The 18,488-nt window shown below is 35.9% G+C and overlaps 1 protein-coding gene across 7 annotated transcripts in view; it reads right to left on the bottom strand.

The window, feature by feature from the left end:
• Window positions 1-18,488, bottom strand: part of LOC127676063 (histone demethylase UTY) — a 119,537-nt gene that overhangs the window by 63,047 nt on the left and 38,002 nt on the right. For 6 of the 7 annotated variants that reach the window (XM_052171983.1, XM_052171985.1, XM_052171982.1 and 3 more), the window contains 4 exons: window positions 15,719-15,839; window positions 12,278-12,332; window positions 9,415-9,449; window positions 865-958 (listed from right to left, as the gene is read on the bottom strand). In XM_052171983.1, coding sequence (XP_052027943.1) covers window positions 865-958; window positions 9,415-9,449; window positions 12,278-12,332; window positions 15,719-15,839 — 305 coding nt within the window. Of the gene's footprint in view, window positions 1-864; window positions 959-9,414; window positions 9,450-12,277; window positions 12,333-15,718; window positions 15,840-18,488 lie in introns of those variants that run through there. The other variant, XM_052171988.1, reaches the window with a different exon arrangement.

The following is an 18,488-nucleotide window of genomic DNA, read 5'->3' on the forward strand; positions in this document are numbered from 1 at the left end:
AAGAAACAAAAAACTTTCAGGTTCCATAGTACAGTTCATAAAACCTATAGGTACAAAAACCCGTAAAAGTGGTATTCATGATACAACAAATAATTCCTTCCTATAATAGTTAAAAACTACAGTAAACAAAATAAAAGATTAAAGTACAACAAACATTCAGGTAAAACAAGTGTTTCAGTTTTGACTCAACTCAATACATTATAGTTTTAATCAAAATACAACTCAAGCAAAAGTTTGAAGTTTTTTTTTTGTATTGTAGAAACCTATCAACAGTAATATAAAAAAATTAATGTTAATAGCAGATCAGCTAAAAATTTTATACAATGTGTTCAGACTCAATATGAAAACTTTCTTCTTTTGTTTGTATTTTAAGATCATAAAACTTCTTGGAGAAAATAATTAGATATTCTGAAACTTTTGAGTAATGTTTTACAATTGAGTGTAATATTTAATAATATTAGATGAAAGCCTATATTTTAATAGTTGTGTAAGTTCCATAACTTCAATCACTTCTTAAAACAGAAAGAAAGGAAAAATGAAACATAGGAGGTTATTCAAGCCCCATCATCCTCTGGCTTAGTAGTAGGAGATAACTAGTAAAAAAAATCTAAAAATAAAAGGCCACATTAAAGAACTGTATTTGTAAGTATAACAATATGCAATATTGCTCAAAATAAATAAATGTATACTAGTTTTAAATGAATGCACATAAAGTATTAAATATATAAAAGAACATATCCCTGCTACATTTTATTCTACAACACAGATATCTAAAATAAACTCCTCAGCAAAGAACAGTTTGTAATACTTATTATAACTTTATAAATTAATAGAATACACAATGAAAATGAAGTTTCTATGTACCTAACTGTTGCAATACTGTTGCTTTGACTTGTGATGGCAGGCTTTCAATTTGTAAAAGTTGTTCATAGGCTGCTTTTGCAGAATGGTATTTCCTCTAAGAAATAGAAGGGAAACAGATATTTCAAAGAAATAGGATAATACTTAATTTTGCATAATTATCCCTAATTTAACAGTAAATAAACAATAAAATTTTATCCAGAAAAAAACAAAACAGAAAAACAAAAATCATTTTAATTTAAAACAATATAGTCATGCTTTAGTATCCATAAGAGTTCTTTCAGAACCCATGGAAATATAAAAGCTACAGATTCGAAAGTCTCTCATATAAAATGATGCAGTATTGCATACAATCAATACCTATCTTCTCATGTATTTTAATTCATGTCTAGATTATATTACATAACAATGGGTTTTATAGCCTGTAAACAGTTTAAAAGAGAAACATGTATTAAGCAATAGAACTGTTACTTGTTTACAGTCTTTGGAAAAACAACAATATAACAAAATTATTAATTTAAAATTTAAATTTATGTCCTAAATATACACTCTTGAAAGTCATCTAGAATGAAGGAATTAGAATGTTTTTCATAGGAATGTTACTCTTTATGTTTATAGAAAACTTTTTGAGCACATTTCTATCAAAAATTAGTAATGAACTAGTATCTCTCACTGTTCTAATCATAAAGCTAAAACTGTCACCCAAACAAAAGAAAAATAAAATACATAAATATTATATATGAAATAAATTTATTAAAAACTTTAAAATAGTTTTTGCTCATTATCTCAGGTCTTGACACAGCTTATAAAATTTATAAGAAAATATGATTTCAAGAACTACAAAGTGTTTTATTAAATGAGCAAATCAATATTTTAAGGCAATAAATACTAATCATAACTAAACGGAAGTAGAAATAGGTCACACTGTTTTTAAGTTTTCTTTCATGTGGAACAAAGAATGACACAATGTGTTTGTGAAACAAGCAAATTTCACATGCACAAAAATAAACCCTTACAAAGACTGTAAATGCAGACATATCATAAAAACAAAAATAAAAGATCTGAAGACCAAAAAAAATAAAATCAAAAACAAAACAAAAGGAAAAACCCAAGACCATACATGTCCATGAATATCAAATTAATCTGTAGGGATACAGTTCATTAGTTGTCAAAGAGTCACAACTTCTTTAGCTAGCTGCCTTCAAAACAAGAGGTAGAACCGTCAGCTTCTCCAGTTCCAAGTCTGCCTGAATGCTGCCATGCTCCTGCTTTAAAGATAATGGTCTAAACCTCAAAACCTGGAAGCAAGCCTCAATTAAATGTCTTTATAAAAAAAAGTTGCCTTGGTCATGGCATCTATTCACAAGAGTGAAACACTAAATAACACGGAAATTGGTACCAGAGCTGGGTATTGATGTGATAGATGTGATTATGCTTTTATTAGAAGAATGTGGCTTTTGGGGACTTGGATTTGGAAAGAGGTGGAATGATTTAAATGGGGCTTAATGGGCCATCCTAGTAGGAATATGGAAGACTTGATTGCTGAGGGTGATTTGAACTATTCAGACCTGGCCTAAGAGGATTCAATGGAGAAGAACTTCAGTATGTGGCTTAGAAACTTTTTTTTTTTTTTTTTTTTTTTTTTTTTGGCTTTTTTTTTTTTTTTTTATTCGATATAATTTATTTACATTTCAAATGATTTCCCCTTTTCTAGCCCCCCCACTCCCCGAAAGTCCCGCAAGCCCCCTTCTCTTCCCCTGTCCTCCCACCCACCCCTTCCCACTTCCCTTCCAGAACCAGGGGCCACTCCTCCTTTCTTCTTGTACCTCATTTGATGTGTGGATTATGTTTTGGGTATTCCAGTTTTCTAGGTTAATATCCACTTATTAGTGAGTGCATACCATGATTCACCTTTTGAGTCTGGGTTACCTCACTTAGTATGATATTCTCTAGCTCCATCCATTTGCCTAAGAATTTCATGAATTCATTGTTTCTAATGGCTGAATAGTACTCCATTGTGTAGATATACCACATTTTTTGCATCCACTCTTCTGTTGAAGGATACCTGGGTTCTTTCCAGCATCTGGCAATTACAAATAGGGCTGCTATGAACATAGTAGAACATGTATCCTTATTACATGGTGGGGAGTCTTCTGGGTATATGCCCAGGAGTGGTATAGCAGGATCTTCTGGAAGTAAGGTGCCCAGTTTTCGGAGGAAACGCCAGACTGATTTCCAGAGTGGTTGTACCAATTTGCAACCCCACCAGCAGTGGAGGGAAACTTTTTTTTTTTTTTTGTGTGGTATTTTGGTAAATAATTTGGCTGCTTTCTTCCTTGTCCAAGGAGTCTGAGAAGAGATTTAGATTAACTGCTTTGAAAAAGAGAGTCTCAAAACATCATGGCATACATGCTGTTCTGTGGTTCCTAAAGTTGACTATTAATTATGAAGAGCATTTTAATGAAAATGAGCAAGCTGAGAAAGAAAAAAATATAATCCCAGGAGACAAAAGCAAGCAGATCTCTGAGTCAAGGCCAGCCTGGGACAGAGCAAGTTCTAGGTGAGGAAAAGCTAGTTTTTTGTTTGTTTTTGTTTGTTTGTTTGTTTGTTTTTGGTTTTTTGGATTTGGTATTTTCGAGACAGAGTTTCTCTGTGTAGCCCTGGCTGTCCTGGAACGCACTCTGTAGACCAGGCTGGCCTTGAACTCAGAAATCCGCCTGCCTCTGCCTCCCAGAGTGCTGAGATTATAGGCGTGCGCCACCACCGCCCGGGTGTGGAATAGCTGTTAAATCCAGGTGTGGTGGTGCACATCTTTAATTCTAAGAGACAGAGAAATTCACTTCTCTGAGTTCAAGGAAAATCTATGGAGCAAGTTCCAGGACAGCCAATCTTAGGCAGCAAAGAAGATGTAAAACAGAAAGGAGGTACAGAATAAGAGGGGCTATGTTCTAGCCCCAGCAAGCTGCAACTCTTGCTTTAGAGTTCAGAATAGAAGCGACTACTGGGACAATTCATCTGGGTTACTTGGAGCTAAGAAATTAGTGATAATTAAGAAGAGGTCATCATCACTGAGGTAAAATCTTCTGTGAGTGTTTTCTAAGAGTACAAAAAATGCTTTGTTCCAGAGATAGCCAAGGTTGCACCTCATCATACAGTTGGACTTGGTAATGTGTAAGAGTCTCCCATATAGCACTGATTTTGAAGGTATGAAGGCATCATGGAGAGCACCTGAGGCTTGGCACTGTGAGAATCAGGTTCTCATGTTTGTAAACAGTCACCCTTGTCCAACTTGGGCAGCATCAGGTAATGGTGAAGACTTGTCTGGTTGAGAGCACCCCTAGGACTTACAGAGGGCCTGCTAGGCAGGGTTGGGTCCTACAAAGGAAATGGCAGGGTTGGCTCACAACATAACCACACGCCAGCCAGGACTTTGAGAGCTGTGGTCCTACAATATGGCTGCTGAAGGGAGGGATAACAGAGAAATCCCTAAAAGACTAGTAGAGATGACTTGTGAGCAACCCTACCCCCTCTGGCATTGCCAAACAAGTGCTCTCCAATGGTACTCTCTCCAACTGTCACCAGATGTATGTATGTACCCTCCACCAAAGGCTGAGCCTGTTTAACAGACTGAAACAATGAAATCATTGGAAAGGGTTCCCTGGACTTCACTCCTCTCTATATATAGCTTCTCATTCCTACTCCAACACCAAAACTGTTGCTCCTCTGAAACTCCCCACATCCTTCCCCAACCACATACTTATTAATCTCTTCCTTCCCAGAGTTCAATTCAGTATCCAAATGACAGGCTAAAAACACAATTAAAGCAACACCTTTCATAATAGCCTCAAATAATATAAAACATCTTGGGGTAACTAATTAAGCAAGCAAAAAGATTTGTATAGTATAAAGAACAAGTTTTTGAAGAAATAGAAGAAGGTATCAGATGGATCAGTAGATGGATCAGTAGAATTTGTTGGGGTTTTGTCTAAGCTCCACCACACACCTACCTGGCAATAGCCAGGTGTGCCCCGCCCCAGAGATCTGGCCCACTATAAGAGGGGCTACTTGCTCCTCCTCTCCCTCTCTTTGCTCTCCTCTCTCCCATACTCTCTCACCTCTCTGCCCCTGGGGCTCCCCCCTCCCCTCCATGTGGTCATGGCCGGCCTCCACTCCCTCTATTCTCTCTCTCTCTCTCTCTCTCTCTCTCTCTCTCTCTCTCTCTCTCTCTCTCTCTCTCTCTCTCCCTCCCTCTCTCTCTCCCACTAACTCCCATCCCCTCTTCTGAATAAACTCTATTCTATACCATGTCTGTGTGTGTGTGGTCCCTCAGGGGCAGAGGTGCCCAGGCAAGGGCCCGCCTGGACACCTTCCCCCACGCCGCCTAGCCACACTCACCTAACCCCCTATACTCCCCCCTTTAAGCCCTTCATCCTGCTGCCGAAAGTCCTTCAGAATTAACATTGTGAAAATATCAATCCTACCAAAAGCAGCAATCCCCATGAAAATCATATAGACCTTGAAAGGGCATGTTTCAACTTCATATACAAAAACAAAAGCCTATCATTGCTAAAACAGTCCTGATCAATAAAAGAAACTGTGGTAGATTTTAACATTCCTGATCATAAGTTATACTACAAAGGACATTGTCATTCAAAGACACAGTGTACAAAATGGAAAAATATTTTTTAGCAACTCCCTATTGAATAGAGGGCTAATATCTAAAGTATACTACAAACTCAAAAAACATGCTATCAAAAAATTAACATGCTCAATTACAAAATAGGGTATAAACAGAATTTGTAAAGGAAACTCAAATGGCTGAGAAATATTCAACATTTATTGCTTTTAGGGAAATACAAATTAAAACTACTTTTAAATTCATGTTACACCTGTCAGAATGGGTAAGATCAGTAATAATAAGTTAATAGCTCATGCTGTTGAGGATGTGGAACTAAGACTCTTTTACTGCTAGTGGGAAAAGAAGCTTTGTACAGTCACTACATAAATCTGGATGGTGATTCCTCAGAAAGAAGTGAACTCATATACCTCAAGATACAGCTGTTCGAGTCTTGGTATATACCCAAAGGGCAGTTCATCCTACTACAAAGACACTTACTTGCTTAACCATGTTCACACTCTATAACATGTTCTGGAATGTTCCTAGAGATGGACTCAACAGATTTAGAGGTTACCCAGCTGTCTACGGAACTCCTCTAGTGTGCTTTAAATCAGGCCTTTGAGCTCACTGGGCACCTTCATTTTGTAGATGGTAGATCCCAGAATGCTGGACTTCTGGAGAATAAAACACTCTTTGCTTTTGCTTTTGTCTGGGGTATCATTCTTTGGTAAAATGTGGACTCTTATACTAGATGTACCTCAACAGAAGAATAGATGAAGTAAATGTGTCACATTACACAATGGCATAATACTCAGATTCCCATCCCCCATCCCTTCCTGCAAAAAACTGACATCATGAAATTTGCAAGCAAATGGATAGAACTGTGGGGGCAGGGGGAGGCCTGAGTGAAGTAATCAATACTCAGAAAGATAAATATGTTATGTATTGTTATATTTGGATATTAGCTGTTAAGTAAATGATAAACAAGCTACAATCAGTTGGCCTGGATAGAGTTCCTGTCACTAAGCAACATAGCTTTCAGTATTGGGACTGGATTTCAATCAATTGAGTTGTTGGCCTAAAGAGTTGTATGAAAATTCCCAAACAATCCAGGGTATTGCCAAGACAAACTGATGTCAGGGTTCCATTGCCCCAACAACATCCACACACCTCAATAAACATGCAGGATGTACTTCATCCCCATGTTCTAGTGTCTTTGTACTCTAACAACTCAATTACAAAAACTTTGATCTATAATATATCCTACTTGCAAAATATGCTAGGGCAATGTTGACACAAACCTTATGGTAGTAACAAACAAATGACTGACTGAAAGTAAGACCTACTCCAAGAGATGGAGATTACCCTGTACACTGCTTGTATGTACAACAGCCACGAGTCTGGTAATCCACAGACATACAATAAAGCAAAACACTACTTCTCTTTTTAAAAGTAACAATAAAATAACTCCTAATAATATTCTGCTATACTCATAAACAGGTGCCTTATTCAGCCATCAAAGAGGGTTCCTCCTGTAGCAGATGGAAACAGATACAGAGAGTTACAGTTAGGCATTGCTCAGAGAGGGAACATAGCTCAAATGGGATGTCTCTTCAAATCTATCCTCTCATACTTCAAGGAATCCAGTAAAAGAATGCAGAAGGGGTAAGAGATACAACTGGTACAGAAGAACAGCAGGAAAAGGAAGTTCTCTGAAACAACTGAACAAAGCTCATATGAACTCACAGAGACTGAAGCAGAAATCACATAGACTACATGGCTCTGAAGTAGATCCTCCACACATATTGTATAGCTTTCAGTTAATACTTTTATGTCTCTCATTCTGATTCTTATATCTTCTCTTGGGTCTCTTTTACTTTTTTATTGGCTTGAGTTGTCAAACTTAGATAAGATGTCTTTTATATTTCTTTTTTTTTTTCTAAAAGATTTATTTTATGTATGAGTACACTTTAGTTGTCTTTAGACACACCAGAAGAAAGCATCAAATCACATTGTAGATGGTTGAGAGCAACCAGGCTGGGAATTGAACTGAGGACCTCTGGAAGAGTCAGTGCTCTTAACTGCTGAGCCATCTCTCCAGCCTCAATCTTTTATATTTCATTTTGTTATATTTTGTTGTTTCCTAGAAACATGTTATTTTCTTTTTTTTAACATTTATTTATTACATACTATTACATACACTATTCTGTCTGAATATATGCCTGCCTGACGAAAGAGGGCACAGGATCCCATTACAGATGGCTGTGAGCCACCATATGAGTCCTGGGAATTGAACTCAGGACCTCTGGAAGAGCAGCCAGTGCTCTTAACCGCTGAGCCATCTCTCCAGCCCCCAACCTGTTATTTTGTAATGAGTGGCAAAAAGGCAGTAGATCTGGATGGAAGAGGAGATAGGGTGGAACTGGGAGGAGTAGAGAAAGTAAAAAAATGTACTCAGGTTAAGCTGTATGAGAGAAAAATCAAAGTTTTAAAAAAAGTAAAAATTAGCACTCATGTATTTTAAAATACAGAGTCAGGGCTTTTTCCCCCCAAATGACTATAAATATCAAAACTCTATTATTTCAGTACCTTTGTTACCAAAGTATTATTCCTTTTTTTAATAGTCATTTTCCTGTTTCTCCCTATTTTACAACACAGCTATAAGTTGGTTAACAAAATTTACAATACAATCCAAAATATCTTAAAATTAAACAGTAAATATTGGTAACCTTAGTAGCCATCTCAAATAGTGTAAAACAAATTAAGCAAAATCTCAACCTTATGGAAGTACCCGTACAAAGTTTTACCATAAATATATTCAGTTTCCCAATATCAAATGCCTTTTAAAAAGATTTTTTATTAAAATTGTCATTACTATTTTAAATAGTGAAAGTTCTAAAGCATATTCACATAGGAAAATCATACAAAATGACAATATATGCTACATAAGAAATATCACATCTAAGTAATAAATTGTATCAAAAGCATATGGGCCAATTTTTAAAACTACTAGACAGCTACATTTATCCTTTAAAAATTTGCCACAAAATTCAAAACTACTTAGTAAAATCAATACATTAAAAAAATACGAGAAACTACAAAATCTAGAACTCACTATAAATCATTTGATTTGCATATTTCATTTAAATGATGAAAATGGTAAATTTTTTCTTAATTCATTAGATGAAACTGTTAGTTTTATGGCCTGAATATTAAATGTTCTCTCAAAATGCTGTGTTGAAGTATTGCTTGGTGCAGAGCTGATGGGGATAATGAGAAATAACTCAATTTAAGAGAGTACTGACAACCCACAGATTTAACTAACCTTGGGCCATGGGTTCTCACAGAGACTGAACCACCAAACCAGGGTCCATGCAGGGGCTGGACCTAGACCACTTACACATTTCTAGCAACGTGCAGCTTGGTTTTCATGTGGTTCCTCTAACAAATGAAGTGAGGGCTCTCTTGGTCTCTGTTCCCTGTCATTCATCTGAGGAAAGGGGAAGATTTTGTAAGGGTTGAACTGACAGAGGTGGTGTGGATGGCATCACGATATAAAGTGAATTAAAAAATGATTGAAGAAAAAATACTAAGCTTAACAAAAAAAAGAGAGTGCTGATGAATTTCCTGCTGCATAAATTAATTAATTAAAAGGTGGGTGAAACTGGACAAAGAATATGATAAACCTGTGAAAAGTATATTTTTAATCCATGATTTCTGCCTACCTGTCTCTATGTTTCCTGATTACCATGAAACAAATATCTTTGCTGCACCATGATTTTCTTGCCATGCCATTCTGCGTTGGTACAAAGAAAAGCCACAGACCATGGAATGAAACCTCTGAATTTGCATGTCATACTATTAAGTTTTCTCATTTATTTTGTTACACTGACAAAACTAAAAACTTATTTAAAAAGATAAATTAAAACACTTACCTGGGTTTCATATAAGTGAGCAATATGAAACTGAACTATAATGGATCAGACAAAAAAAAAGTAAATTTCAATTCAGCCAAATCCAAAGACAGTAATATAATATATACATTATATGTTAATAATAACTCAACAAACATTTGAGTACATTTTTGTTGAGAAACTATAATTACATATTAAAAATTCATAAATCTATTAGAAAAAGTTAGAAATCATTGAGTGAGTCAAGTGGTAGTGAAAAACACCTTTTAAATTCCAGTTCACACCAAAAAGAAAAAAAGCAAAGTAAGGCTCCTGTCTTGAAAAACAAAAACAACAACAAAAAAATCATCATATGAAAAATTTAATCTATTTATTTATGATAATACATATAAAAGATTTACAGAAAAGAATTCATGTAAAAAGCAGAAAAAAATCCCTTCCAAAGGGTGAGTATTTACAAACATGAGAAGCAATATTTCAAAATGAAAATAAGATCAAGTAACTAAAAAGATACAATTACAAAGCATCTATTTCCAAAGCCAAAGGCAGACCATTTTGTGTTTGTTTTTTAGGCATTCCCTATTTCTAAAGTGCAAATGACTATGTCTATATGACACAATGTTTGAGATTAACAAATCCTAAAAAAAATAAAAGTTCTAATTTAGTAAAGCTACTTACAGGCCTGGGAAACTTCATTTAAACTCTGATTAAATTTTCAACTAACATATTTAGGAATACTTTACTAGATAACTTTAAGTTGCTTTAATACAAATATTATATATACTATTTATTACATATATATTCCTTTAATCTTTGCTTATTTGTTTGTTTGAGAGCAAGAGAAGCAGGAAGAAATCTGAGAAATTTGTGGCCTCCCTGCACTATATAGTGAGTTTTAAAACAGCTTGCACTACAAAGTAAGACTCTATTTCAAGAAAATAAACTAAAAGAGAAAAGTATTCTACAACTCTAATCTATAAAAATCAAACAACTTGTCATTGTTGATGCTTTATGTGATAAAAACCAAAAGCTATACTAGGCAATACTAAGATTAAATAAATAAAATTTCCTAAACAGCAAAAGGAATCACAGCCGGACGTGGTGGCACACGCCTGTAATCCCAGCACTTGGGAGGCAGAGGCAGGTGGATTTCTGAGTTCAAGGCCAGCCTGGTCTACAGAGTGAGTTCCAGGACAGCCAGGACTACACAGAGAAACCCTGTCTCGAAAAAACCAAAAGAAAAAAAAAAAAAAAAAAAAAAGGAATCACAACACAAACACAGGAATAACAACACAAACACAGGAATCACAATATAAAGTCAGGAATATACAATCTAAAATCCTAGTTACAACCAAACTAATAAGGTTGAGAATCTTCTCTACTTAATTTTCTAAACATGTTTCTTTGCCTTGTGTATTAAGTGAAGATAATAAAAATGCTATTTCATTATTGTAGGAAAGTAGGATTATAAATGAAAAAACAGACAAAATTTAAAACTTCATTTCTCTAAGTATGCATACATTTGATGAAGGTAATAGAAAAATAAGTATAATAGGTAAGTGCACATTCTCACATTCTGACCTTGTTAGTCTTAACTATCATCTGACTTACTATGTTATAGCACACAGTGTCATTCTTCATAAAGTAATACATATTTTATTCCTCACATATTTAAAGCAATGTAACTGTTCAAATGAAAAATGTTTAACAGGTCAATTTTCATTTATAGACTAAATTGTTTCAAATTTTATATAAATATTATGCTCAACACAAATTATATAAAATTAAGGTTCAGTGTCATGTGATTTAAAAAAAAATGTTAAGAGTCAGAGCTGGAGAGATGGCTCAGCGGTTAAGAGCACCGACTGCTCTTTCAGAGGTCCTGAGTTCAATTCCCAGCAACCACATGGTGGCTCACAGCCATCTGTAATGGGATCTGATGCTCTCTTCTGCTGTGTCTGAAGACAGCTACAGTGTACATAAAATAAATAATCTTAAAAAATCAGTCTTCTCTTAAACTCAAAAGCAGTATATTTTAAAAACTTTTTATATACTTTAAAACATACTGCTTATTCATTTTGAAAAAGCTATTTTCACCTAGTATTTTTACTTTTTGTTCTATAAGCATGCTTTCTGAAATATTGTATCTGCACAAAAATCTCAATAATAGCCATAGTTCCTGGAATGTGAAAGTCATAAGAATAAAACAAAAGAGGGCTGGGCATTGGTGGTTCACGCCTTTAATTTTGAAGCTCTGGAGGCAGAGGCAGGTTAATCTCCGTGAGTTCATGGCCAGTCTGATATAAAGAATGAGTTCCAGGGACAGACAGGGTTACACAGATAAACCATGTCTCAGAAAGAAAAAAAAAGAAAACAAAACAAAAACACCCCGGGCTGTGGTGGTGCACGCCTGTAATCCCAGCACTCTGGGAGGCAGAGGCAGGTGGATTTCTGAGTTCGAGGCCATCCTGGTCTACAGAGTGAGCTCTGGGACAGTCAGGGCTACACAGAGAAACCCTGTCTCAAAAAACCAAATCAAAACAAACAAAACAAAACAAAACAAAAAACCACCACCACAAACTAAAAAATATGAAAGAGTTTTTTTTTCCCATCAAAGACAACAGAAGGGGAATAAATTTTATAATAAGACATGATAAAGGAAAAGTCATTTACTAGTGGTCTTTGAAAAACCAGATATTCTTATTAAATTTTTTTTTTTTTGGATTTGGTCCCAGAGTGCTGGGATTACAGGCGTGCACCACCACCATCCAGTTCTATTAAGCTTTTTTAAAAAAATGATACCCAAATGAATTAAATATTAGACACAAGAACAGTATGTATAATTTGAAATTCCCTTGCTCAAAACACAAAGACAAATACTTACTTTCAACACTGGACAAGGTACAGACATTACAGTCGATAAGTGCCAGCTGAAAATGCTATAAAAAGAGAAAATATTAATAGATTAAGCATTATTTTTCTTCATTTATCTTAAAATTCTGTAAGTTATAATATAAAATTGAAAGGTTTTACAGAAATAGAATTAGTTTTAAAACTGATAATTTATCAAAAAATATTAAAAACTTTATATTCTTGTAAATGTTTTAGTATATGAAATACTATGGAAATCTTAAAATTTTAATGAAGTAAAGAAAATATTTAATGACAAAAATTGTTAAGCAGTCATGGACTGAAAACCTGCCTCATACCCTGTTAAAATTTAATTTGATGGGTATAAGCCAAATCACAAATAGTATATGAATTATATATTATTATATATTATATGCTATTATATGACAATATATCTGCTTTTATCAATTTTTCAAAAACTAATACATTTTAATACATTTCAAGTCTGTAGCACACATTAAATCCAGTGTCACCTATAAAAAACAAGGTAACTAGTGAAAAAGATACATCCAACCATTCCACATGTACAATAGCTATTCACATACATATAGGCTTTTCAATTGTCAAACATATCTATGTGCACATTTTGGATACAAACTAATTCAGAAAACAATGTTCATGCTAGAGAAGTGGTCACTGATAAGAAACACTTGTTGCTCTTAAATAGGACCTGGGTTCCATTACCAAAACCTACATGGTGGCTCACAGCTATCTGGTCCAAACCAAAATTTCATTTTCCCAAGTTCTGGAGGTTAGACAAGCCAGCATTTCTTGGGATCTTGTGAAGGACGTTCACCTCTACCAAAGGGGTCATTTGTCTTATCCTTGGTAGAAGACACAAACAGCTATCTGTGCTTGCTTGCCTCTTCGCTTCTTCAGTATCTCAAACATCTGAGATTTATTCTTCACCACCACTAAACTCTAGTTTACAGACTTCCCTCCGCTCAGATTCTCCTTATAACCTTGCTCTAATATCGACAATAAAACCGTTCACCTATTGTTAGTTTCTACAACCATCTGTAATTCTAGTTCTAGGGAATATATAATCATATGCTGATTTCTGCAGGTACCACGCATGAACAGGGTGCACATACAGAAATGCAAGCAAAGAATTCATATGAAGAGACGAGGTAACATACACATGTCTATACCTTGGACGAGGGCAAACAAAAGGCAGCCCATCCAAGTCTCCACTCTCAGCATTAACCCCTAGCCATAGAAACTTGTGCTCTCTGATCCATTAAATCTAACAGCCAGTACCAGTCCCTCCCTCTGCTACCCTCCCCCACCACCTCTGAAGGAGGAGAAATTAGTTTCCTTGAAGTGATAAGGCCACCACTCTAGAGCTAAGAAAAAGAGGCAATTGTGTTCCCAGTCAGCTGTGACCAGCTTGTATAAATACACTAGCCTTCAATAATGGAGGCCAGAGAGGGAAGTGACTAGACAAAAAGACAAAAGAACTCAGGGTCTCCTCTTGCCTGCATGCTGGAGGGCCCCAGTATACATTGGAACAATAAACCTGTTGCAGATTGCAGTAACTCCGGTCTCTGTGGCCTTATTGAGTGTGTGTGTGGGGGGAGGTCTTCTGATGGATACCACCAATGCTATTGTGGATAACACAGCAGAGCTATTCCTCCTGCTGACATAACTTCTTAAAACTATAAACTAAACCAGGGAAGAACCCAGATATCTTTGGTCCTAGAAATTCCACCCACTGGAGATAGAATCCAACCACCATAATCACATTTATACTCTTAACTCTCTCTTTTTTTTCTAGTAACACAAAAAAATGTAATTATCACAATTAATCCTCCTAAATATTTAAAATATGGACCTTGAGAGGTAACTCATAATGTACTGGTTCACATCTGCCCAAAAGATCTAGTGCATTTTTAAAACCTTTTCTAGCCTCTGACAATTCCTGTACTCATGTGTACATACCCTTCATACCCAACCAGCATAAATACATAAAAACTAAAATCTCTTTAAAAGATTTAACATTCCATGTGACTGAGATAAGGGCAGAAAAATAGGGGTTTTTTTGAGGCCCATTAACAGAAATTTACTTGCTACGGATCCAAAAAAAGAATAAGGGTCTTCTCTGGCCCTCAACAGAAATACAACATTGTAAGCTATACTGTCTTCTCTCCTAAGAACTATGTATTGTAAAAAAGAGGACTAGGATTGGTTGTCTACTACAAAATAGTGTCTTCTATAAATAACAGGGAAGTTACACACAGGATTTCTCAGCAATATTATTGCATAATCATGTCTTGAAGAAACAACTAACATGCCAACATGCACAGAGTAAATTGTATTAAGGTTCATTGGAACAAAAGCTATAAGCAATTAACAGCAGCTAAGAAAGAAAGAACCATTCTACTTGGAAGCAGAGCCTAATTTTGTATTTTTAGGAGATGTCCTAAACACAAATATGCCATGCTAAGCCATAATAGATGTATTTATAAACTCACATTCAGACACACACACACACACACACACACACACACACACACACACACACACACACACACACACACACACTTTGAAACAAGAAAGAATAGGAGGGATAAGAGAATTATAGAAGGAAGAAGGAGTGAGATAAATATGGTACACATGGAATTCTCAAAAAATAAGTTTTTTTAAAGATAGTTCCCTAGGTCTGTCAATCAGCTAGTCAAGAAAACATTGCTCAGGAAGGTTAATTCACTGGAAAATTCACTAAGAAGACAGGAGAAATTATGATATCTTCTTGAGCCCTCACAAAATTAATATAACAATGTTATATCAGCTACTCTAATCCCTTTAAAAAGAAACCTTTCCTATTTCTAATACCCTTCTGATATCTCCCTCTAAAGATGAACTTGAATTCTTAGAGCAAAAGAAAAAACTATTACCTAATCTATTGTATTGTACAAAACCATTCCTGCTGCCCATAAAACATATCCTTCTATTCTACATGTATTTGTTATTTTATATATTACATTTATGTTTATATCCATACTGCATCAATAAGCACTCCTAAAATATACCAATAACAGTGGTCATAGAAAACATATCAAGAGCTGGGCGGTGGTGGTGCACGCCTTTAATCCCAGCACTTGGGAGGCAGAGGCAGGCAGATTTCTGAGTTCGAGGCCAGCCTGGTCTACAGAGTGAGTTCCAGGACAGCCAGGGCTACACAGAGAAACCCTGTCTTGGGAGAAAAAAAAAAAAAAAAGAAAGAAAACATATCAAATCATCCATCTTTTTATATTTAGTTCATATCCTAAATGTTTGTATAATGCTGCCATAATTTAAAATAAATTTAACAAGATAGTCACAGAGAAAGAGAGGAAGAGAGAGAGTAAGAGAGAAAGAGAGAGGGAGAGAGAGAATATGATTATAGTACACCTGAAAAACTTCAACCACTTACCTTTAAACTAGACTCATAATCTGTATTCACTTTGAACATAAAACCAAGTCGTAAATGAATTTCCTTGGCTCTACAAAAATTAGGGTCAATGTAAAGGACTTCTTGAAATGCTCTAATTGCCCTGAAAAGAGAAGGTACACACACAAAATATTAAAAAGTTATTTATGTCTGCATCACATTTATTCGCTATAATACAGGAAATGTTTTAGTTATCACAGAGGAAGGAGCTTCAGTTGGGGAAGTGCCTCCATGAGATCCAGTTGTGGGGCATTTTCTCAATTAGTGATCAAGTGTGGAGGGTCCCTTGTGGGTGGTACCATCTTTGGGCTGGTGCTCTTGGGTTCTATAAGAGAGCAGTCTGAGCAAGCCAGGGGAAGCAAGCCAGTAAGAAACATCCCTCCATGGCCTCTGCATCAGCTTCTGCTTTCTGACCTGCTTGAGTTCCAGTCCTGACTTCCTTTGATGATGAACAGCAATGTGGAATAATCAATATTATGTGTGTAAGATCAAAGAACCCTTTCCTTCCCAACTTGCTTCTTGGTCATGATGTTTGTGCAGGAATAAAAACCCTGACTAAGGTAGTAAAAGCTTTTGAAATTTGCTCTGTGACTTTAAAAGACCCTTAATCTTTCTACCTCTACAACCCAACTATTGAGAATATAGGAATGTAATATCTCTTTTTCTCCCCCCCTCCCTTTTTTGTCTTTTTTGAGACAGGGTCTCTCTGTGTAGCCCTGGCTGCCCTGGAACTCACTCTGTAGACCAGGCTGGCCCCGAACTCAGAAATTTGCCTGCCTCTGTCTCCCAAGTGCTGGGATTACAGGCATGCGCCGCCGCCGCCGCCGCCGCCACCACCACCACCACCACCACCACCCAGCTAATATCTCTTTTTCTTAGATAATTGAAAAGTCTTGAAGGGGCGAGAATATGAAGATGCCAATATTGCATATATGTTATTCTAGAATCTTTATTTTCTCTTTCACAATCTGGTACCTAATGACAATCTACTAGCATTCTATTCCAAGAAACAATGATTTAGAAAAGTGGAAGCTTTTACTTTTTCCTGTTGAGTTTCCTATATTCTCTCAGATTTAAAAAGAAAATATTACTTCAACACCAAAAAGAAATACTGTTTTAATGGTGGAGAGGTGAGACAGTGTCAATTTAACACTCACTGGCCTAGAATTCACAGAGCTCTTCATGCCTTTTGTAAAATTCTTTTAAACTTTTTAAAAACTTTAAAGTTTTTAAACTTTAACTAGAGAAATAGTTCAATGGTGAAGGAATCTACTGTTCTTGTACAGGAATCATAGTTGATTTCCAGATGACACACAACTGACTGAAACTATACTCCCAGAAAAGTCCATGTCTTCTTCTGGCCTCTTCAGGCATTGCATTGCATCACATGTACAAATCCACACTCAGATACACACATGCTGATGTGTGTGTTTGTTTGTTTGTCTGTCTGTCTATGTCCACATACCCATACATGTATGGGTAAACATGTATGTCTATGTGTGTATACCCATACACGTATGTCAGTATGTGCATGTATATATACATACACATATACATATAGTTTTTTAATTTACAATTAATTACTAGTTGCCATTGCCATTACAACAGTAGTTGTCCGTATATTTAAAACTTACTGTTCCCTGGGCGGTGGTGGCACATGCCTGTAATCCCAGCATTTTGGGAGGCAGAGGCAGGTGGATTTCTGAGTTCGAGACCAGCCCAGTCCACAGAGTGAGTTCTAGGACAGCCAGGGCTATACAGAGAAACCCTGTCTTGAAAAAACCAAATCCAAAAAAACAACAAAAACCTTACTGTTCAGCTGATGAGCTGTTCAGAAGCCAAGCTGATGCTAGTCCTCTAACCTAATCAATAGATTAGCATCTAAGAATATTCTTAGGTTACAAACAATGTTGAAAAACTATGGAAATCTTTGATGGTGGACCCGTATGAAGGAACTAAGTTAGTAGGATTATGTTCCCTGAAGCTGTGTTCTGTTATGGTATATTTGAGTGTTTTCTTGTTCCATTATATGGAACCTCCTATCATACCACAGCACAGAAATGAAAGAGCTAATTAATGAAAAAGCAAATGTTAAATTCTAACTGTGAAGAAAAATAAACAAAATTTTTTTGTCTCCTGACAAAGACTTACTACACTGTCCTATACGTATAAAAGGAATAAGGAATCAAAACTTATTAGAATCATAGAAAGGTAAAAACAGTACAACTAGAAATATAAACTTATAAATATTAATATACTGCATTAGTTACATATAGTATAGTTCACTGGGAAAACATTGTTAATTAAGGTTGAGGTCCTCCATTACCAAATAGCCTTTGGGTTTGGCACAATATGGTAGATTCTTTTTCTCTGACCTTGTCTGTGCAATTCAAAACCCTCTACCTGAGGAATATCACATAGCCTTAGTTGGATTATAAGATGAATTTCCTTTCGCCTGACAAAATCTATTTAGCCAGAACCAGATAGTTCCAAAATGCTGTCCATGCTAATGAGATATTTCAGGTACCCTAATCTTCCAACCAATGATCTCTGCTTATTCTGGTTGTCCATACCCTAAAACACCTAAAAATTTATACACCTTCAATCACCCTAAGTACAGCCTAATGACTGTGGGTTCCAATGAGGTTATTCACCATATGTACTCACAGGGCTTCCAAACCGCCCTGTTTGATATCTCTGCTTCCAATGCTCTTGTGGATTGTATCAGTGATGACAAGAGGGGGGACGCCCA

The sequence above is a fragment of the Apodemus sylvaticus genome (genome assembly GCF_947179515.1).
Source record: "Apodemus sylvaticus chromosome Y unlocalized genomic scaffold, mApoSyl1.1 SUPER_Y_unloc_2, whole genome shotgun sequence".
Lineage (NCBI taxonomy): Eukaryota > Metazoa > Chordata > Mammalia > Rodentia > Muridae > Apodemus > Apodemus sylvaticus.